Source organism: Gouania willdenowi, chromosome 11 (assembly GCF_900634775.1).
Source record: "Gouania willdenowi chromosome 11, fGouWil2.1, whole genome shotgun sequence".
NCBI classification, from domain to species: Eukaryota; Metazoa; Chordata; class Actinopteri; order Blenniiformes; family Gobiesocidae; genus Gouania; species Gouania willdenowi.
Window position 1 is genome coordinate 11,884,148 of NC_041054.1, and position 23,246 is coordinate 11,907,393.

Sequence of the window (23,246 nt, forward strand, 5' to 3'; positions counted from 1 at the left end):
GGATTCCGTCTATCAATGATTAACTTGCTCTCTTATCAATAAGTAATGCTAAAGAAGAGCCAACTGCTCTTTATTCACATGCGTCAGAGAAGTATTTTGGTCTCTGTTGAAACATGAAACTGTGCTACATGTTGTGGATGGGTGACTGTGACATGGCATGGATACAGCCTCTGACCTTAAGGTTTCCCAGGAATGAACCAGTGTGGAAACATGTATCAGATAAAAAGCTATGGGCCTAGAATAGAGCTCTGAGGGACTCCATACGACAATGGACCAGAGACAGGACAAAATACACAAAGACTGAGATAAAAGAGCTGTCACTGATATTCTGAAAGCTGTGTTATAATTATGTTTCCAAAATGACTGAAATGCTCGAATCACATGGAAGAGCTGATGGATTCTAAATTGTAGAAATGGTCAGTGTCCTTAATTGATTTACATAAATTGCATCACTTCAGCTAAAACATTTTCACATTAAAGCTTGGATAAAGGTTTCACTGCATGGGCCAAATTATTTAATTTCTCACTCAAGTCATCAAAAGAAGTGAGTACTGTATATCAGATATGACTCCCTGCAGGATCTTCACTTCAATTTTCTTGATTTTGGGACCAATGTCTATTTTAATTTGGTGGAATTTTGTAAAATAATTTGAAGGAAAATTGCAGGAATTTGAAAAAAAAAAAAAAAAAAAGAGATAATTTTATATATATATATATATATATATATTAACCTATTACTTACTAGACATTTTAGGTGTCTACATTTTAAATTCAGGCGACCCCACATGGGATCCCGACCCCAAGGTTGAAAAAATAAATTTGCTTTATCTTTTTGTGGATAAGAAAGTTTAAAATACTGTTATTTTTTATTTATTGTGTGATGTGTATTTGAATAAGAATAATCATTCAAAAAAAAAAAAAAAAAATGTAAAAATTGAATTCTAATAATTTCTTTTTGACCAATTATGAGACATTTCAGGTGTCCCTGTTTTATTTCCAGGCGACCCCAGATGGGGTTCCGACCCCAAGGTTGAAAAACATCGCTTTATTGTTTTGTGGGTGATTTAAAAGTGTGACTTTGCGGTTGAGTGATGATGATTTTAAGTGTTGGTCTATTCTCAGGCACACGTTACACAGCTCGAACCTATTTTTATCGGTTCTCTCTCAGTCTCCAGAGCTGTCTGTCTGTGAGCTGAATGTCCGTCCGTCCCACAGGAGGTCTGTCGGCTGCACTGACTCACAGACGGATCCGGTCTGAGCTCTCAGGTTCTCAGTGTATTTTTAAAGACAAGGTCCCGGTGCTGCGCAGGACGGAGGGACGAACGGAGCAAAGCACGGAGAGCCAGCGGTGGGAAACGGACAGAGGAGACCCTAACCCTGCTGAACCCCATCCACACACACACATTCACCACACACAGGTAAGAGGCTTCAGTCTTCAAACTTTGTTCCTGAACCGAGCTGGATTCCCTGTGAGCCTGTGCGTATTTACGCACAACTGTCCAAACCCAGGCGTCCCTGTCTGCTTTCTGCGCCTTATCTTTACTTTGGGTGCAGTTTGTCAAACTTGGGAGATTTTTTCTGGTTGGTGCGAAAGAAAAATATCAGACTGTACAAGGGATCTGTTAACGCAATAGCATGAATTCAAATTACATTTCTTCCTCCAGCTATACATACATAGTGTGAACTGAGAATTAAAAAACTAATAGAGAAGATGATAATACAGTTTTTTTTTGGTTTTTTTTTTTGGTTTTTTTTTTAGGGTTGAACACATCTCTCATCACTCCTTTTAAATGAATACATGTTGCTTCTTACCCTGTGATCTCCTGAGTGTAAAATAGATGGATTAGCAAGCAGGGAGTAGCAGCTTTTAATTTGAAAGTCCACAGTCAAAGTGATGGATTCAGGATCCACTCTTCATCACTGCCTGCATCAGCTCATGGAATCTGGGTAATGACTGACAAGTCAAGATTGCAGGTGATGGAAATCGGGTGAATCCTGACATAGAGGAGCTCCGAGTAGAGCTGCTGCTCCTCAGTGTGGAAAGGCTAGTTTGGACTCAATCTGAAACTCTTGAGAAGAAACTGTTGTAGATAAGTCCATCCATTCACTCATTAATGGATGGATGGATGGATGTTTTCTGACTTCTTATCTAAAACTCAGAGTATTGTGGCCTTCCTTTGAGTCCTCTTGGTTTAAGGACCATAAACCAAGAAGCTTTGACCCTCTTGTTTTTACAATTCTGCTGCTTCGAAACAACAAACCATGGTTTTAATCACAAGAACTATACCGTATCGATTTCTTTTTTTGTTTTCACTATGACAGAATATTGGATGCTTTGTCGTCCGTCCTGTATTATCTATAGCACTAAAGCGTGCGTTTGTGCAGCAGCACAAACTGTTGACATCATGGCTTCCTGCTGCAATGGCAGCATAAACAGCTCGGCCAAATGAACCGTAAACTATTTTTAAGTCAGACTCCATTTTGTCCCTGCAGAGTAGACCACAGGGCACAGAGTTAGAAGGACTTACAGTAGACCCCAAAGCAGCGATCCCTAATATAGTTCCTGAAAGACTCAAAGATCGGATAGCAGGCCACAGAGTGCAGGAGACACATGCGGGGTCAGAGGTCAGAGCAAAGTCAGCCCTATCCATTCACTGCACCAGCATGTGTGCTTCTTCAGCTGTTGGCTTTGGTCAGGAGTCCACAGGAGTCATGCAGGCAAAGCACATGCACTTACTTACAATTAAGTTAGGATCATAAACTGGAAATAACAGATAATAAAGATTATACATTTTTATTGGGGTGTCCTGATCCAATATTGATATCGAATATCGGTTCAATATCAGCCAGAAAGCAAATATCGGATTTTATCGGACTGCATCTAAAACCTCCAATAATATGTATTGGGTTTATTTTTTCAATATCTTCTATTTTATTTTTTAATTCATTTTTTTCAATCATAAAATATTGTTCTAAAAGGTTCATTACTGTATATGTAATCCATTGGTTTATAATATAAATGGGTCTGTTTTTTTTAATAATCAAGCTTCCACACTACAAAATAAGTAATAAAAGTATGTATGATTCGTGCTGATATCGTATCTGGTCGATATCGGTATCAACCAGAAGTGAAACAGTTGTATCGGGACATCCCTACATATTTATTCATCTGTTAAGGTTTCATTTATTCTGACAAGTTTTTCCAGGAAATATTCTTAGAAATGTACTTTGATCTCCTGACATGTTTCAACTGCCAACTGTCAGTCTTCTTCCGAGGCATCTACAGTCGCACGATGGTCTCTGGAGAAGAGAGTCCCAGGTGTGAGAGAGGGGGGCGTGGCCAGCCCGAGCGAACTCTCAAGTTGGCCACGCACAGAAAGAACTCATAAGCACACATCAAAGTCTTCAATCAGTAGCTGCCTGTGAGGAAGACTGACATTTGGCAGTCGAAACATGTCAGGAGATCAAAATACATTTTCTGAATAAAGTTGTCTGAATAAATGAAATCGTAACATTCTATTTTAAAAAAGAAGACAAATTGAACTTGCTGGAATTACATTTTAATTAGCTTTTAGTTCTAAATTTATTATAACATTATACTATGGAAGAATTTAGATGTCCTTCTCAAATCATTTTGGTCAATATACAAAATGATCACCTTTAAGTATAAATAATGATAAATGTTGCTTTGAAGAAAATTATGGACCAAAGTATGAATAAATTATTCTCCTTTTGATTTAAACCACAGAATCATATTTAACTTTAGTGGATGCCTGAAAATAAGTTGGGTCCTTTGGGTCCTGAACCACGAATTGAGAACACGTGTTCGAGGTAACCTGCAAAAGGCATAGGCAGCGTTTAAATACTGAAAGGGAAGCCTTGAGTAGTTATCTAATAGTCTATTGCTCCCCTTCCTCATTTGTTTTCTGCTCGTATCTCTTCTGGTTTCTCCTCCTGACTGAGCGCTGCTGTGACACACAACGCCGAAATAACCTGTGAGTGTTGTACCAGGCATGTGGCACCCAAGGGTGATTTCTGTTCCAACATGACCAAACAGCGTTCACAGAAAAAAGGAAACTCTACTGATTTGTTATTTATAGCACAAATTACAGCACAGAGTTTTAATAGAGCAGTGCGTTACACTAACTGTAGCTTTAAAACACAACGGTTGTGTGTGTTGGGCAGCTGGTGTAGGATTAGGAGGTGTGCGTTACCATACTGTGGTTTGTGTAAACATCCAGACTCTGGGTTGAGTTCCTCCTTTGTTGATTATTAGATATCAGAGCAGGACTGCGTAGCCTCGTAGGGATATTAAACACTTAAGGAACAACAAATGCTGGCCTCGTAAATCATTCCGTGAAATCACCAGAAATATCCTTTACCAGTGTTTTTTGGGGCACACTGGCATCAGTCGTGATGAACTTTTGGATGAAATACAGTTACAGTTTAAAGAATGTTAGATATTGTCCCTTTTTCATATATGTTTGGACTTTGTATTTTCAGGTGTAAAAATATCTCTTTATTTGAGCGTTTCTATCATAGGTTTTGATGAATTATTCTTATTTCCTCATTAGACATGAGGAAAATTCACAGCTGCCTGTTCTGGATGTTTTCACAGCCTGGCAGCAGCTGTCGTGACATAGTGTTTGTCTTCTATACCCGATTGAAAAAAGCCAGGATTAGCCAATTTAAGATGAATTATCAAAAAGATGTCCTCTAAATTCCTACAGTCAATAAAACATTCAGCTCGGTTTTCATACCAACAGTATAATTGTCAGCCAGCAGTGATTAAGATCGAAAGACTTTAGAATGAACGGCTGCAGTGAAGACCAGTTAGAGTTGAGAACTTGGAAGATGAGATGGAACAGCTGATTCTGTTCTATGGTCTTTATTGTTCTGTTGATCTTCTTTGATTGAGGCTGAATTCATGGAGCAGGATCCAGCCCAACGCATTTCAGATTAATGGTGTGTATGTGTGTAGGTGTGTTTACCATGATACAGGTATATAAGGCAAGTGACACGTCCGTTCATCAATGTGGGAGGAAAAAAAAAACTACAACAAACTGAAAAAAGCTAAAAAAAAATAGATAGATTGATAGATCTGGCAAAAATAGTTCAAAGATCCTGATGTTACAAAGTTATTCACTAAAAAATGTGTTGAGATTATCAGTCATCTCAAGGGAATATAATCTGAAAAAACAAGGAAATTTAAACCAATTGCCGTCAGCTTCACTATACCTATCCAGTATGACATTGTGTTTAAATATGTATTAGTTGCAGAAAAAATGTAATAAAATGTCATTGATGGAGACCTTTGGCTCATCAGTGCAAGATGAAACATGAGCACTCAGAGAGCGCAAACCTCCACCTAACACCAAATATCCTCTTTAGCAAATATTATCAGTGATCTGGATCAGTGATCGTGATCATGGTAGCGCGGTCATTCCCACTTTATTCATGACGTTTGAAGTCCATGCAGAGCAGAAACATATTTGTGTTATGAGTTTGTCACGCCACAGAAACATGTCATTGACCACTGAGCCAAGTTTGAAAGATGAAAAAAATCGCGAGGTATTCAAAATTAAGTCTCAAAATCGGTGAACAACAAGCACTTCTCTCTGCTCTGAAATGCTGGGGGCGTGTCAGTTAGAGGCGCTGGAACCACGCCCACGTGCGGGAATGGCGCCGCCTCCGTGATCTAACCCTAACCCTATGGGAGAGAGCAGTGTGAAAGCGGCTCCAGCGTCGATAGCGCTTCTCCCATTGATTTTCCAAAAGTTCCTGGATCGGGCCATAGAAGGTGTCAGCAGAAAGGTCTGCTCCTCCCAAGTCCAAATATGTGCATCCCTCCCGGGTAGAGTCAGAACTGCACCCGATAGAGGTGAAAAACAAAATTGTGGTGCAAAAAAAGTGCTAATTTCATGGAAAATGTGGCACCAGCGGACGTGTTTTTTTCTCCCAAGTCCGAATATGAGGTTGGTTTTTGGCTAGGGGCCGATTTTTGCCCACTGGATGCCGCGGAAATTTGGTGTGCTTCAGCAGGGTTGGGTTTACGCTAATGATGGCTCCGTGACATAACGCGGCTATGATTTCTAATTCTAAGCCTAGCTTCACAATTACATGTTTTAAGAAAATGCATTTATGACCTATTTAATGTGTTTAGAAGAAAATGGCTAAATTTGCTTTACACGGACTTTAAAGCTTAAAAAATCGCTATTAAATGCGCAATATGATTGAAACTCTGTGGGGTTATTGGGGAACCAACCCGACATAACTGAGTCAAATTTAATAAAGATCAGTCATTACGAACCAAGATATTGATGTTTGAAATGTAACTATTGATGAGAGATGGGTATTTTTTTTAAACTGATTGAGTAAATCAGTAAAATTATCCGGATCCCCTCCAAGATTTCTTGGAATCTTCCATAGCATAAGGTCAATCTTTGGTTTAAAATTTGCACAAATCCCTTTAATACCTCGTTGGCAGAAAGAATAAAGCAGATCTCTTATGGTTTTCCTTGTGGTTCTCCTGCTTGTTTGTGCACAGCTTTGTCACCATGGAGGGATTGATGCAGCGTCTAGAGCGAGCTGTGACTCGCCTGGAGCACGTGTCCGTCACAATGCAGGCGTCCAGCGGCGTGGCTCACGGCGGCTGTGTCAACGGCATTGATGAAGGTCAGTGGTTTGAGATCTTTAACATGTTTTTTTTTTTTCCCCCCTAATGTCTTCTATAAAATGTTGTTCGCTAGGGTGGACGTTAATTATTAGTCAAAAATGTGTGTGCAGATAATTCTCAATGTGTGGAGACCTTTGATGTGTTGCTGAGAGGTCCAGTGTCTGAATACCTGAACCACAGCCGAGCTTTAGGAGGCGACGTGGAGAAACATGTGAGTCTCTACACAGAAACGTACTGAAACTGTAACTAAGCATCCAATAGTTGCGAGCATTGATGCTTCAGCTGTTGTGGACAGATGTTACAACAGCTGCGGCATAGTCTTTAGTTTCAGCCTGATGGGTTTGGAAGTGTAATGTTCACCTGTGCAGCAGCAGTGACGCTTCATTGGACTTGAACCACATGCAAACCACTCTGCATAGCCTCAAACTATAGTCGTAGTAGGAATATTTTGGCTCCCAGGGTTGGATGGAGCACGTGTCGTGTTCTTGGATCAAAGGAACGTTAGCCAAGAGCTACGAGCATCATAATGAGGTTGAAAACACACCTGGACAATCCAACGCTGCTAGTGTGACGAGCTTGTGGAAAAAGTGGAAAGTAACCTTGGAAATGACACCTGTGACAGACTGTTGCTTTGCAGCATGCTTTAGGGCCTCTGATGGTCAATTTGTGTATATATATATATATATATATATATATATATATATATATATATATATTTATTTTCAACCTTTAAACCAACAAACAATCACAATTACAAGTATGGATAAAATTAAAATAAGTTTAAAATAAGATAAACCAAATCAGTCCATGGTCACAGTTCACAGTTTGTCATTTGTGTCTGTGCCAAAGTGATGTCTGAGGTCCGTGAATGGTTCTGATGGTCAATTTTGTCATCTTATATTTGGACGTTTGCACATTTTTACAATAATTTACTTGACTGCAACTTTATGTGAACTGAAAAAATAAAAAATAAAAGAACAAAGTTTCGAGTTCAGTTACTCCTACTTTAAAAAAAAAATTATTGGTTGAAGAAGTAGGTTATGAGTAGAGAGGATATAATACCAAGGAAAAATGCTTTACCAAGCAACTTATATACCAACTTACTCATGTTGTACACATTATTACTTTCCCTGCGCATTATACACCTAATTGCTATGGTTTTCTATCTGGGGTCCCCAAGCTGTAGCTTTGGGGTCTGTGAAATCATTTTTGTAAAAAATTAATTATTGATGCTATCATTAAAAAAAAGTGTAAAACTGCATATGGGGACCAATGCACCAATAAAACAGACATACTTTACATGTACAGTATACGGATGCTGGACATGACTCACTGCCGTATCACTGTGGAGTGTCTTAATAGCAGTGAAATCTTTTCTTTATATTTTCTTTATATGTAATACATTAAACACATTCCATGTTATATACAAGACTGGTACAGCTATTCTTTATGTTAATTTCTATGACAGGGCTCAGATTTTTTTTTTTTAAATTGAAAATGTTCAAAACAATTATAAAAAGGATCATTCCAATTGTGCTTAATTTTGAAAAAAAAATGATCCCCATAAGAGATCCCTGGATGCAAAAAGTTTGAGGACTCCTGCTTCAAACTCCTCAATAACTGTTCTTTGCAACAGGAGTACGACTGATTTTGGACACTGTAGTATTTCATTTAACATTAATTGTTTCACCATGTCCTCTTTACTAATGACCCCCTACCCCAGCAGAGCTCTACATGTGTTGTTATGGCTATAGCTGAGGTATGTATAGAGTGGGTTTCTGAGGGAAAAAAAGGCAAATTTCCAGAAATCTTGGAAATCTGTGCTGGTATCCATCCCTGCAGCTCATCACTGAGAGGAGTGAATAAGTGAGAGTCAAAGGTGTTCTTTAAAGTTTGCAGAACTCCTTTTATAGACAAAGCCATCCTGGGGTTCGTCTGGTTCAAAACTCAGGGTCTCACACACACACACACACACGCACACACACACACAAAATGACGCGCATATTGAAGTGAACACTTAGATGTACAGAGAAATGTATTTATTTATCTATCTATCCATGTCAGGCAGCGATGGTGAACGACGCCTTCCAGACTCAGAGAACTTTCCTAACGATGGCCTCCACACATCAGGTACCTGCAAAGGTAAGATGTAGAAACCACGAGAACCTTTTAAGTCACCACCGCAGAGGTTTCTTTAATAGTTAAGAACAAACTTATTGCACTTTGACTCAAATCTTTAAGAGACATTAAATATTTGTCTGCCGAGAAAATGTTTTATGATGACAATCAGAACTGCCTCTCTTAAATGGAACTGTTTAAAGCAAACAATTGCATTTTTTTGCATGTTTAAGTGGAAATGTTGAACATTGATCTATCCAGTGACGTGCCGGGACCACTAGGGTTGGGTAGGCACGTTGCAAATCGAGACTATCGAGCAGCCAAACACACACACACACACACACACACACACACACACACACACACACACACACACACACACACACACACACACACACACACACACACACACACACACACGCGCGCACACACACACACACCCTGTGTTCCCCAGCAGGCCATGTGGTTCACAGAGGGATTACTCTGTTCTTTGACCAAGAAAATGCTAATACAACACATTCCCAACATGTTCACGTATAGAGGAAAAAGTGTGTGTGTGTGTTCGTGTGTGTGTGTGTGTGTTTGCAAGGTTCACACAGAGCTGACCAGGAAGTCAGTACTCTCTGCAGGGAAAAGTGATTTCATTGATGATCAGAAACACAAACAGAGAACGAGGGTGAGCTTTAGAGACGTAGAGGGTTCAGACACAGCGATCAATCAGGCAGACATGATCATGAGAAGAGGAGACAACTTACAAAACTAACCAAAAATCCTTCAGGAATCACAACCTGTGCAATAAATCACATTACACACATTACATCGATAATTACTCAACATTTGATCTTTTGGTCACTTTCTAATCAGCATCATTTTCATCTTTTTGGTGGATAATCAGTTAAATACACTTGATAAAATATATTCTGAATTACCTCATGAATCAAAGACACTTTTTGTGTGAGATGCATGCACAGCATTGACGATACGCTGAGTTCTCGTGTGTGTGTGGATTTACTGTTTATTCACACACAGCTCACTCTAGTCTCTGGCCTTCCTCTCCAACACAGCCCAGATATGCTGTTTTACTTTTTATGGGCATGTGCTATATTTGAGCGTGTTGTCAGTGAGGCAGTGTGTTAGACAAAAAGGGAGAAATAGGCGTGTCTCCCTCCTTGTGTGTTGTGGTAGGTGTTGCATGTTTTACAGCGCTTTCATTTCATTAGTACTTGCTCTCCTTAGGAGTGGTGAGACGGCATCAAATGAGCCAGTTAACGTAATGGTTTTTTTGTGTGTGTGTTTTAGGCTGAAACTGTAATTCTTGAATGTAATCTTACAATGGAATACACTTGCGCTATCGCTATATTTAGCGTCGTTGTCCCTTTTTCACAGCTGATCTCTCTCTTCTTGACACAATGTAATTTACAGCAGCTCAAATAAGGTTTCAAAGCCTGTAACAATACAATAAAAGTGTCCTTAATATTTATTATTATGGGTGGCAGTTTATCAGAAATCATATCAAGAAATCACGTAAGAATGAAGGAAAAACACATCTATGCATTCATATACGGGACTCCACATCTCACAGTGCAACACTTAAAACTTTTCCGACGGTGTCAGTAAGACACAGTGTTTACAGTGGAAATCAACACCACCTTTTGAGCTGCAATTTCAACCTTTTACACCTTTTTTGAGCAAATGACCTTCTATTTTTTGCTCTCTCAGGCCTTCACTAAGGCTGCGTCCCAATAGTCCCTCCTATCTCCTTTCCTATCCACTTTTCCTGAACCTCGTGGATGACGTTACAGGTTTAAGGAAAGGTGTTAGGAGACTTCCTAAAGGAGATAGAAGTTAGATAAAGGCGATTATGTTGTTTTGACAGTCCGACCATACTTCCACTGTGTGACGTAATAGACCGACGGCGGCAAAGGTTTCTGCCGTGATGAAATAACTACAAATTTCTGAAAATGGACTACCAAAAGTGCACATATAACACTTTCCCCTGTGCCTTTAACCGCTGATATAATCTGAAATACCACAAGGTGAAGGGGTTAAGGAAAAGAAGATAGGAAAGGAGATAGGAAGGACTATTTAGACGCCGCCTAAGTCTTTATCTGATTAAAAAAATTACCGTTCCCAGCAGCTTTAAGAGGTGTCGTGTCAAATTTTTGTTGTTGATTAACATGTTAAGTGTCAGAGAAACACTTTCTACATCTGACATAATTTGCAACCAGTAAAGTTTTGCACCTGTCAAGAAAAAAAGATTTGATGAGGCTTCATTTTAATATCTAGGCTTTTGCACAGTGTCAAAAACAACAAGAACACTTCCCGGGTCATTTAGCTCACACAGTGTATGTGGGAAAATGGCTGAAGTCCTTTCTGCACCCCTCACTCATTCTTTCCCATATTTCACTCTTCGTCCACGTTGAGCTGCGTGATTGAGTGAGGGAAAGTCCACATAGTGGATTCAGTTATTACTCACAGTGTATGGCACACAGAGGACACGAGGGCAAATCATTTTGTCGTGCAGTGTTGTAAGTCAGCTACTATGAAACACAGATATATATCACATTTGCATAGTTTTGGCTGCAGTGCATAACCACTTTTATCATGTTTGTTTTATCAACTTTTTATCAATTTTTGCTCACTGATGCAATGGCATATAGTGGAAACTCAGACTGTGAATGCATTGATTATTAAATATAAATGATCTGTTACCAGGTCAAACTCAAAGCCCGGGGGCCAAATCTGGCCCATTAATCAATCAATCAGTCAATCTTTTATTTGTATAGCGCCAAATCATAACCAATGGTATCTCAAGACACTTTACAGTAGAGCAGTCTTAAGGACGGACATTTTATGGATACACACATATGCATATATACGTATATACACATACATATGTATCCCACACCCCACATGAATTCATCATGGCGGCAAGGAAAACCTTCTGTTAAGCAGCAGGAACCTTGTGTGGATCCCATTCCTATGATGAACAGCCATCCACGTTAAGATCCATTAGAGCATCAAATTTGGCTCATTTGAGAAAGTAAAAAAGTTAGAAAAAAACATGAAACATTTTGTAAATCTCATTCCCTACAAACACAAAAACTAAATTAAAAAATAAACAATATTTACAGAACTGTTTTCCAGTTCTTATATCACATGACAGCAGTCATTTTTAATCTCCAATTGATGAAAGAACTAAATTTTTCCAAAATCTGGCAAATTTTCTTCAAATGATTTCACAAAATTTCCCCAAATCAGGGGAATTTAAGTGAAGATGATGCAGGGACGGATATACTCTACATACTTTGTCATTTACTGTATATATCATCATCAGCTGAGCTGGTACTCTACTGTGAACATGACAACACATTTAGCTGATGTAACATTACTGGTGTTAAATGTGGAATTCTTGATAAGGGTTTATGTGAAACTAAAACATTGATGTTATTCTGCTTTGATCACGTCCTTTGATGAGACGTGATCAAAGACATGCACGTAAAATCAAAAGCTGCAAACTGAACTGGAGAAACTTTACGGTCATCACCACGCTCGTGTTCACTTTAGTCCCTTGCAGCGTTCCTAATCTGCAGACACGGTACATTCCTGTCAGCTGCAGTCTGGTGTATGTTGGAAATGGGATGGATATTGTTTAAATGACAGCCTGATGGAGCACAGAGAGAAGCTTGTGACTGATAAATATCGTGTGTGAGTGTTTCATAAGTTTTATTTTGTTTACTGACCAATTTTAATAAAACTAAACCCAAATCCAACATCATTACCTTTACTAAATTCTAACAGTGCTTTACTGTTGGCTCATCAGTCTGTTTTCTAAAGACATAAACACTTGGCGGCGTATTGAAACTGAATATTTCACGGTATTTCCAACCAAGAAATCCGTGGCAGCAGTCCACCAGTGCAGCTCAGTGGCTCGTGGTTAATAGGTAAACTGTAAACAGTGGAAGGGTGGGATGCCTTAAATGGCCATAGGGATCTCCCAGTGAATTCAGGAATGTTCTGAAGGAGCCGAGTGTCGGGGAGGAGCTGCACCGTGGCTGAGATCTGGAAGTTGTTGTGGAAAAAAAAGGCTCTGGCCAGTTAAATCAGATTCTGTCCTGCAGCCCAGTATGGAAATAACTGGGAACCACTAGGGGCTGGGGGGGGGGGGGGGGGTGCACACTGGTGGGCAGGGAACTAAAGCTGGACATGTGGAAGAGGGTTGGCAGTCCTGCTCAGGAAGAGGTTGACTAAGCACAAGGTCACACGGAGTTCAATGAATACATTCAGTAAGTGGAACAAAGGACAACCAAGCTTCCATTATGACTTTAAACACAAGCCGCTGATTTTCTAAGAAGAGTTGGCATGTTCTGTACTTACAGAGTACCAACAGTTGTTTTTTTATTGCATCACTGCTATGATGCAAAGCCAATGACTGTGTTAGATTGGACATTGTCTCCTGTTTTGGGGGTCCCTTTAGATCATCCAACTCGGCGCACAGGAGAAAGTAAAAATGATAATATAAGAAAATACATATCATTGTGTTTTACCATCTAAATCGGTTGTAGATCTATACAAATTCAATCAATTTCCACAGTATTTGCAGAACTTACAGTTTTCCCATGCTTACATCACAAGATGGCAGTCATTTTTATCTCAAAATGATGAAAGATCTTTCAATTTTGCCAGAGTCCTGCAATTTTCCACAATTTTTTCCCACAAAATTATCAAGAATTGTTCCCAAAATCAAGGAAATGTTGAAATAAAGAACCTGCAGGAACGGATATCTGTCACATATTGATTAGATATTGTTGTGCCTTAAATACGTTATGTATGATTTATACCTGGAACTGCACATTAATGTTAAAATGTCTTGTTTTCACGTGTTAAAACTGCGGCCCACTTGAGATCAAACTGGTCCATATTTGGCCCCTGGACTAAAATGAGTTTGACGGCCCTGTTCTAGAAGATTCTTCCAATCTTAACACTTGTTTAACACGTGTTTAGGTTATCATTCTTAAATGATCCTATCTTACTTTTTTAGCTGTTTTTTTGAATCTTAAAGAAAGTTACATCCCTGATTTGCTTGTAAAAACTGAAGAATAGGATCACTTTCTGTCTTTCTCTAAACCAATATAGATGTACTGTTGAGCCTGATGGTTTTGCTGGTTTTGTTGTTCATCCTAAAAGCTCTTGTTTTCCTAGCGCTGATCACAAGTTCTTCGCTATTGTTGCCAAGTTAGGATGTGGTCTTCCAACAATCTGATTAGCGTCTACTTGATTGCTCCCGTAAATGATTTAGTCAATCCTAAGAGAGCGCAGTGAAGGTGAAAGTCTGCTGTGCTGTCATGTTAAAGAACTGTGCTCTAGATCACCTGAGACTTGCAGTCATTGTGTAAGTTGATTACATTTAAGGCACATACAGTATTATGTCACCATAGTGCCTCAGTGGTACATGATTAAACCAGGGAAAAAAAACTGTGCTTGAATCAGGGTATGTGGGTTGTAGAAGTATAATTATAGATTCATATTCTTCCTCTGCTTGTACAGACAGAGCTCCAGGACCTGCTTAAGCCCATTTCAGACCACATCCAGGAGATCCAGAACTTTAGGGAAAGAAACCGTGGCAGCTGCTTCTTCAACCACCTCTCAGCTGTCAGTGAGAGCATCCCCGCTCTGGGATGGGTGGCTGTGGTGAGAAACAAATGTTAAACTATACTGTAAAGAATAATAAGTATACTTTACTTAAATATGGCCATACCAGCCTGTCATTGCCTGATCTCGTTAGATCTCAGAAGCTAATCATCCAACTACTAACCTGGTTAGTAGTTGGATGGGAGACCACTGAGAATTCCAGGTGCCACAGTGGGGGTCAGTGGCTCCAGTGGTATCTGTCATTGTGTCCTTGGGCAAGACACTTCACCTAGTATTAATGTAGTGTGGCAGCCTCGCCTCTGTCAGTCTGCCCCAGGGCAGCTGTGGCTACAATAGTAGCTTACCACTACTAAGTGTGGAATAAAAGAATAATCCCTTAATTCTGTAAAATCCAATGCATTATAATTATTATACAAAAAAAGCAAACTCATTGCTTTAAAAAAACAAAAAACAAATTAATGTTGACTTAGAATCTAAGTCTTAGATCATTCAGATTGAATTATGTATAACAAGTTCATCAAATCAAATTGATCAAAGTAAACATAACTTACCGTAGTTTTTTTAAGGCAACAAGATGCATGTTTTTTGAAGTAAAGTCAACTTATTGTTCTTAACAATGTACAAAAGAAGACCAGGAGCTTGGCTGGATTTGAAAACAGAACAAAAGAACCAGGCGTTCACACGCTCTGTGCTACCACTGATCTCTGAAACCTGCATATTTCTACATTTCAGTGTCAGAAGCCTGGTCCCTATGTGAAGGAGATGAATGATGCTGCCACCTTCTACACAAACAGAGTGCTAAAAGACTACAAAGAAACGTAAGTATGGCTGAAATATGACTGAATTTTAATCAAATAAGAGAGAAAATCTTGGTTTCTTTGCCTTCGCGTCATCACTTTAAACATTTAACCAACTTAATCTGCTTGATGTTTAAACTCATTCTTGTCTAACCTCCTTTTCTTTAACCCTCCCAGTGACCGACGTCATGTAGACTGGGTGCGATCGTACCTGTCCATTTGGACGGAGATGCAGGCGTTCATCAAGCAGCACCACACAACAGGACTGGTCTGGAGCAAATGTGTGAGCACACGTTTCTGACTTTTCAGACACAGCTATCTTCATATCTCCCATAACAACGGGTTTAAAATCCTGGCTCGGTTTTATTTTAGCTTCTGTTTGGAGTTTTAGTTGGTTTCTTTTTTTTTTTTTACATTATCCTGAATTAACCTCCACTTTTTGCGTACACTTCCATTTTTAGGTATGAAGCTGTGAGTTACGTAAAGCATTGCAGAGCGTGAATGAATAATCTTCTCTCCTGTATAGTTGAACACTGCAAGTCTTTAAGAACTGCTCACACACACTTCTGTTCACTGCTCGAGGTCTCGCTCTCCACAGATCCCAGAGATTAGCAGGGATTAAAACCAAATCGACACAGACAACATCCTTCTTTTATCTTAAAAAAAAAAAATGCTTTTTTGTGTTTATCATCACAGGAAAAACTTTTGCTGTAGTTATGTGTCCAAAGATACAAAGTTCAAACCTCGCCGAATTATTTGTGGCGTTGGGTTTATTTCAGCTCATTTGTTTGTTTTTCATCTGAGTGAACGTGTTTGTCCTAATTCAAATTTTTAGCCTTAAAGCTTTATCTTTACTGAATCAAACACTCCAAACCAAGCTGTGGAACTGCTCGGGAGGAAAGATCCTTGACAGCTGCTTCTTCATGTTTCCAGACCTTAACCAAGAGATGCTAACTGACTTCATCCTTTGGCTCTGACATGATGAGAGTGATGTCAGTCCCTCATCCCAGCTCTCAAAGAAACGCGTGTTCAATCGTGTCTTTTGTGTGACCTGATCCGAGGAAAAACCAAACTAATGCTGCAACAACTGCACGCACATGTGTGTGCTCTGTATGTAGAAACCTGAGAGTGCGGCAGCGGCTGCATGTGTCAGCTGTTGCCTTCGATGTTAGACGGCAGAAAGAGAAATTGTGTGTGTGTGTGTGTGTGTCACTCCAACAGGTGGTCGTCAGGGTTTAACTTGAATGTGGGTTTTCTTTACAGAGAAACGCTGACAAAGGGCCAGTGTACACACACACACACACACGCGTGCGCACCCACAGAGGGCCATCATCTGCTGCTCAGAGATGGATCCAGTGACATGCTTTGACTCTGACATGAACAAGTCGACATATGGCAGCGCGCGCACACACACACACACACACACACACACACACACACATTAGCCTCAGCCTTGGAGCTTTAGATCAAACTTCAGCACAAAAAATATATATATTTCATTGAATTCACAAAGCATGCAAACTTTAACCCTGGAGAACAAATGCAGTGAATTCCACAGCTTACCAGTCCAGTCTGAGGCTTCGAGCTGTTCTATTGCAACCAGTAAGTAACCAAAAACCCTTAAATTAGACAACTTTACCAATCTATCAAGAAAAATTACTGCTTTCGTACGTAGATTCAATGGCTAAAATACTTAAAAGACAGTCCAATAACTTGAGGTAAATTTCACGATAAATTGACAAAAAGAAAATAGCAAATGATCACCAAAAATGTTGAAAGCACATGGAAATGCAAAGAGAGGCTTTAAGGCACTGCCATGCTCAGAGCTTTTAGTGTAACTGCTCTGCATGGATTTTTATTTATACACATGCACCTGCCTGGGGTCAAAGTTCAAGGCTCGGTTTGCGGAAACATCAAGTGACAGTTTATGCCTCTGTGCACGTGTGACAAGTGTGCACATCTGTCTGTGACAGCTGTGCCAGGGGGTCTAAAGGGTGGGAAATCCTCATGCTGTTACACTGAGTTTAACGCTTTAGTTTTAGTCTGAATTAAATCATTTGTTTTTTACTCTTTATTCTTTTGACTTTATCATTCTTTCACTGTTTCACATTCATTTGTACGACTGTTTGTTACATGTTAGAGTTGTAACTATTTTTCACCAACAAAAATGACAAATGTTTCAATGTACCCCCAGAGATATGCGTACCTCTTATTGGAAATCAGTGATCTACAGCAGACCTGTCAAACTGTTTTTTGGTCAGGGGCCAAAAAACAGAACAGTTTGATTTTAAGTGAGCCACACATTTTGAGTGGAGGGAAAAAAAGAGAAATTTCTACATTAATGTGTCCTAGTTTGTACTTCTACGTATAACTGGTATAAACACAATGTAAGGCACTGAAAATATTCATGTAACATATGACAGATATACATCCTGCAGCATCTCTACTTTAAAATTTGGCCAATTATATGTGATTGATTGTGCAGGATTTTAGAAAAAGGAGAGTTATTTCATCAATTTGTGATATACACTGGTGAATATATGGATCTCCTGCAAATATTCTGGAATTTCAATGAACTTGTGAATTTGGCAGGACTGAGATATCTACAATTGACATATTTTGTAATTTACACAGTGATTATTTTTTTTTCGTTTTTTATTTTCTACTGTGGGCCGATTCGAATGCTCTAAAGGGCCGGCTTTGGCCCTCGTGCCTTGAGTTTGACACATCCTCCACAATATTTAGCAATGCAGAAAAGAAATGACTGCCTGATGTTGCTTGAAAAGCCCAGCACGCCCCCTGCTGGAAAGCCTTAGTACAGCTGCTAAGATGAGCACACCTGTCACATTTGGCTGTTCATTCATAAGAAGCTCATAAAGCCAATGTGCACAAATGTTGCTTCTCTGTAGCTCTTCTGTTTGGTTGCCCCCCCAGGGTCCCATCGCTCCTGCCTCTCTGTCTGACTCCCCCTCGGCCCTCACCTCTCCCCCTCCTCCTCCTGGCCCTCCTCTGGTCATATCTAATGACATCCCTCAGGAGGACAGAGCGGCTGCTCAGCATTCTGAGCTCTTCGCCCAACTCAACCAGGGCATGGACATCACCAAAGGTTAACACTTCAGATCATTATTAATATGCACTAGTATTTCAGTCAGCCTCTGCTCCATCGGTAGAAGTCCTAATGAGTTTTTCCTCACACTGGTCATTTGCAGGTTTAAAACCTGTCACTGGTGGCAAGAAGGCCCAAAAGACCCAGAACCCGCATCCTGAAAAGAAAAAGAACAAAAGCAAGAACCCTAAGCCTGCAAATCAACCAACACCCAAAGCTGCAGCCCAGAAAAAAGCTCCTCTGTTGGAGCTGGAGGGGAAAAAATGGAGAGTGGTCAGTGAGCTCTTTATTTAATATATTCTAGATTTGTACATTGGGCTATTCAGTCTTGTTCTGATCCTGGATCTTTGTCAGTGTAATTGTTTGAATATGCTCATTTGTATTCACAGGAGAACTTTGAGCAGAAACATGACTTGGTGATCGAGGAGACGGAGCTGAAACAGGTGGTGTATGTCTTCAGCTGCAGTAACTCCACCCTGCAGGTTAAAGGCAAAATCAACTCCATTATCGTAGGTGAGACAGCCACGAATTAGTATATTTTTCCTTTCACTCTGTGATTTACTTGAAATTTGAATAATGTATTTCAGACATACAGAAGTATATCCTGTTCCTGAAAGGAGATATTTATGATTTTTGCAAATATTATGTTGGGTTTTTTTTCTTTTCTTTCCTCAGACAACTGTGTGAAGCTTGGTCTGGTGTTTGAGAATGTTGTTGGGATTGTGGAAATTATTAACTCCAAGTCTGTGCAGTTGCAGGTGAGAGAATCATTGGTAAAACACATCAGTTTGCAAATATCTCTCAATGATTTGGGATATTGTGAAACTGAGTTGAAGTTCGATTGTGATGTGATCTGAAGAATCTTTACTGGTTTCATGCAGAAGTAGCAGAACATGGTGTGGGTGGTCTAGAACTGTCTTGCTGAACCTTGAGCATTAAAAATAGAAGAAGAAAAAAGTTTTCTTTGCACTTTATTAATAAAGAACTTTATTACATTACTGTGCTAAAATAAGTGCTTGCAAATGTTATTGTTATGAGATTTGAAAAAGAATCTGGATGGAATCTTCCATGTAAGGTCTATCTTTGGTTAGAATTTTGTCAAAATCAATATTAGTAGTTTTGACGTAATCCTGCGTAAAATCGAACAAATAATGTGTATCTGTGACCTTGTGCAGGTGTTGGGTAAAGTTCCCACCATCTCCATCAACAAGACGGAAGGCTGTCAGGTCTACCTGAGCAAAGACGCCCTCAGCTGTGACATCGTCAGTGCCAAGAGCTCCGAGATGAACATCCTGATTCCACAAGGAGAAGACGACTATGTGAGTGTGGGGAAATGGGAGTCAAATATACAGTATTTGTTGTTTGTGGATAACCGAGTCTTTTAGAGCGGCTTCGCTCACTGTGGTTTCCTCTTGGATTCCCTCGCAGAGAGAATTCCCAGTTCCCGAGCAGTTCAAGACTTTGTGGGACGGTTCCAAACTGGTGACAGAGCCTACAGAGCTCGCTGGCTGATCGACAGCAAACCTCACCGCTGATACAGTACATGCCTTTACACGTGGTGTCAGACATGCAGGAGATTAAATCTGTAGGAACTGATCAGATCAACTGTTTGTTTTGTTCTTTTAATCTGGACTTTTTCTACTCATTTCTGTTGCATATCGGAGCTCTGAAACAGTCAATTTATTATGACCTTTGACAAGTAATGTGTACACCAAAATTCAAACTGGGCCAGAGCATTTATAATATTATCATAAAATATATCACATATACCACACTTCTTATAATCTACATTAGTCGCAATGTTATAGTTAATTAGTGCATCATCACAGGATTAACAAACGCCTGGTAATTCATGAAGCTTTCAAAATAAAAGCGTTTTCTAAGAATAAAACATCATCAGTTGCACTGCTGTTTTCAAAGCTGAAAATCACACAATGTGTAACAAGTAGAGGCTGAAATAGGCCAGTTCAACAGGTGATTTAATTGTTTCATGTGTGAAATGCATTGCAGGCACGTAGCAGGTGAGCTACTATTGCTTTTAGTATTTACATGTTTTCCCCCTATAGCCTACCTGCTTTCACAACCTTCCTGATGGAAGTCAACATCAGAAGCACATTTAATCAGTTACCATAATAAAACATGAGCTAATGACTGTCATCTGTGCACTTATTTTCCATTCTTTGTATATTGATGTGTTTTGTACCAATGCGCAGTGATTAGAACAAGCATAAGAAAGACTGTTTCTATACAAAGATGCTTAGCTACAAATTTGATGTCATCTGTAACCTTTTTTCAAATAAAGTAAACCAACTCGATTCTGTTTGTTGCAGATTTTAATGTTACATCCACACAAAAAGGACAGGAGTGTAATTAAACTCGACAGAGGAAATGTATAAGGTACATGACAAATATAAATCCCACATGCATTTAGCTGAATTAAAAAAAACTAGTTTAGAGTTCTTACTATTTCACACAAAAAGGACATTTGGAATGCTGATTTTCAGTGTTTGATCACAACGTTCCCCTGTGAGTCCTGAGTGAAGAGCATCCCGTCTTCCTCTTCATCATCATCTACTGAGTTGTAGCTTTTCACCACTCCGGTGAAGATGTTCCCCTGATCCCTGAGCGGGCTCCTGCCTTCTACATCTCTGTGAGCGATTACACGCAAGCCTTGGGAGTCTTGAGTAAACAATGCAGAAAAACTCTCATCTTCTAAGCCTTTGCTTTGCTGCTGCGCTGCTAATGCTGCTGTTTTCAAAGGAGAGTGTGGCTTCGTCCAAATGATCTGCGACTCAGAGCCGCTGCCCTTTCTATTAACAAGGTCTTTGAGTGATTGATTCCTCTCTTTTTGTGGCGATAGAAGTCTGGGATTTACGTCTTTATGGAGTGAAATGTGACGCACATTAGAGAAAGAGTGCTTACGTGGTGAGTAAAGTGACACTGATGTGATGTTTTCCTTATCTGTGTGTGAAGATTGAGACAGTTTTAAGGATTTCTGAGTGGAGGTTCGTCCTTTTTCATCCATCAAATTTCCAAAGGCCTCCTCACTTTGGAGAGTATTGGGGGACCTTGGCTCAGTGATGGCATGTTTCTGGTCAGATTCAGAAAACTGGCTCCAGGTGAGCAGGGGGTCTTGACTCCACGGCTGTTGAACAGAATGAAGGTTTTGTGAGTCAAAGAGCCTCCTCTTTCTCTGTGGTGATTGATACTCTTCAGCGTTTTCCTCTTTGGGAGCAGCGTCCATATGCAAAAAAGCTGAATCAATTGATGTCGGCTTCTCAAACCGTGTTCTTTCAGGTTCAGCGAAGTTTCCACGTTCCCAGTCAGAACCTTTACACAAATTGGAGGTCTCAAGAAACGCACCGCGGTCTCGTTTCATGCCCGACACCAAAACTGTGGACGAATGCGATGAAGAAGGTTGCCCCAGATCTGACATTGAGTCTTCACAGGTGGACTTCTTATTGAGAACTGTTGGGAGGCAATAATAGAGCAGTCGTTATGACAGCACATAATGTCAACAACGTTTGTTATTCTTCAAATAACAGACAACAAACTCTGTGCCTCACTTCTTCGATGAGATGTAAAGAAGGTTGAGATGGAGCTTTGTTTGGTTTTGGGCATTTCCATTTTGGTCTGAGTGAAATTCAACGCCACAGATAAACTGTATCCGCTTCCCTCAGCGAAAGGATTCAGCAGCTTAGAAATGGGCCGAGCAACACGTTTCTGGAGAAAAAGAATGGATAGAAGGAAATAGAAAGTAAAATAGTCTGAGAAGTGAAAACCATTGTGGAGGAGCTTAAAGTAAATATCATTCATCCAAACCAGAGTGCAACAGGATATGGCAATATTAAAACTACGGGTGATATATTGGATATCGGGCCGATATTAGCCTGAAAACGAATATCGGATATCTGATTCAAATTTCAGGATTTCCTGATATTTTTTTTAAATTAATTTTTAGTTTATTTTATTAAATTGTCAAATACTGTAGATATTATGTTGAAGGTTAAAATGTATGTAACCAATTGGTTAATAATAAATGGGTCAGTTTTTGTCATACCTACTGTTGCTGACTAATGTTCTCTGTTTGAGTGACATCACTTGATCAAATCTTTTCTAACATTCCACACTAAAAAAATAAGTAATTATAATTTTTTTTATTTAAAAAATAAAAATAAATGTATGATTCCTGCCGATATCGGATCAATGTCGGTATCATATCAGCAATAAAAATAAAAAAAGTTGTATCGGGACATCCGTATTTAAAACACTTCTTTACTTTTGATCAGTCTTTTTTTTTTTTACCTTTTTAGATTTCTGTTTGAGCTGCACTGGGTCCAGCCAAACACCACAGGCTTCCTGGGCTGAAGAGGTAGAAGCTGCCTTTGAGGACTTCATGGAGGCCCAACAAATGTAAATCTGCACAATAAGGAAAAGGTTAAATTCAGGCTGTGAGGTTTGATACCAACCTCCTTAAACATAATGTCTCATTGAGTTGGTGAACATGATAACATTTGACAGTATCTGCATCCCTCACACGATCACACAAGTTCTCAATTTGTCCTTTTTATTTTACAAATGACCCCATCATTTATAACCTATACAAGTATACTTACACAACGGTTATTCCTTTCGTAATGTAGATAACTCGGTCGTGGTTTAAATGTTGTGTATTTCTTCAGAAAATCGTTTTCGTTGTTTTGTTTGAGTCTGCCCGCCTTGACAGTGAGTCGCCCCCAGATTTACCGGTGTAAAAATACGGTAGCGTCATTTTCAAAATGACAGTTGTAACCATAACTGTGTATGTATAAAGTTATCATAAATGCAGGCGAAAAATTCTCTAGCTGAAAAGTGAATTTATCTATGTTAAAATACTATGTCGAAACACCCTAGTCTT

General features: G+C 39.5%; 2 protein-coding genes across 2 annotated transcripts; one reads left to right on the top strand and one right to left on the bottom strand.

Moving 5' to 3' along the window:
- The first annotated feature begins 1,085 nt into the window (after positions 1–1,085).
- cap2 (cyclase associated actin cytoskeleton regulatory protein 2) lies at positions 1,086–20,506 on the top strand. The gene is made up of 13 exons (XM_028460595.1): positions 1,086–1,418; positions 6,548–6,675; positions 6,787–6,887; positions 8,741–8,818; positions 14,342–14,485; positions 15,179–15,264; positions 15,421–15,526; positions 18,178–18,349; positions 18,453–18,622; positions 18,739–18,862; positions 19,025–19,107; positions 19,525–19,668; positions 19,778–20,506. Exons 2-13 carry the CDS (start codon positions 6,558–6,560, stop codon positions 19,859–19,861), a joined length of 1,410 nt encoding a protein of 469 aa, XP_028316396.1. The 5' UTR covers positions 1,086–1,418; positions 6,548–6,557; the 3' UTR covers positions 19,862–20,506.
- Positions 20,507–20,664: 158 nt separating this feature from the next.
- aunip (aurora kinase A and ninein interacting protein) lies at positions 20,665–23,198 on the bottom strand. Its single transcript, XM_028460596.1, has 4 exons — positions 22,966–23,198; positions 22,655–22,768; positions 21,916–22,072; positions 20,665–21,817 (listed from the first exon to the last, which is right to left on the bottom strand). The coding sequence occupies exons 2-4, from the start codon at positions 22,745–22,747 to the stop codon at positions 20,850–20,852; spliced, it is 1,218 nt and encodes a 405-aa protein (XP_028316397.1). The 5' UTR covers positions 22,748–22,768; positions 22,966–23,198; the 3' UTR covers positions 20,665–20,849.
- Between the last annotated feature and the right edge of the window lie 48 nt (positions 23,199–23,246).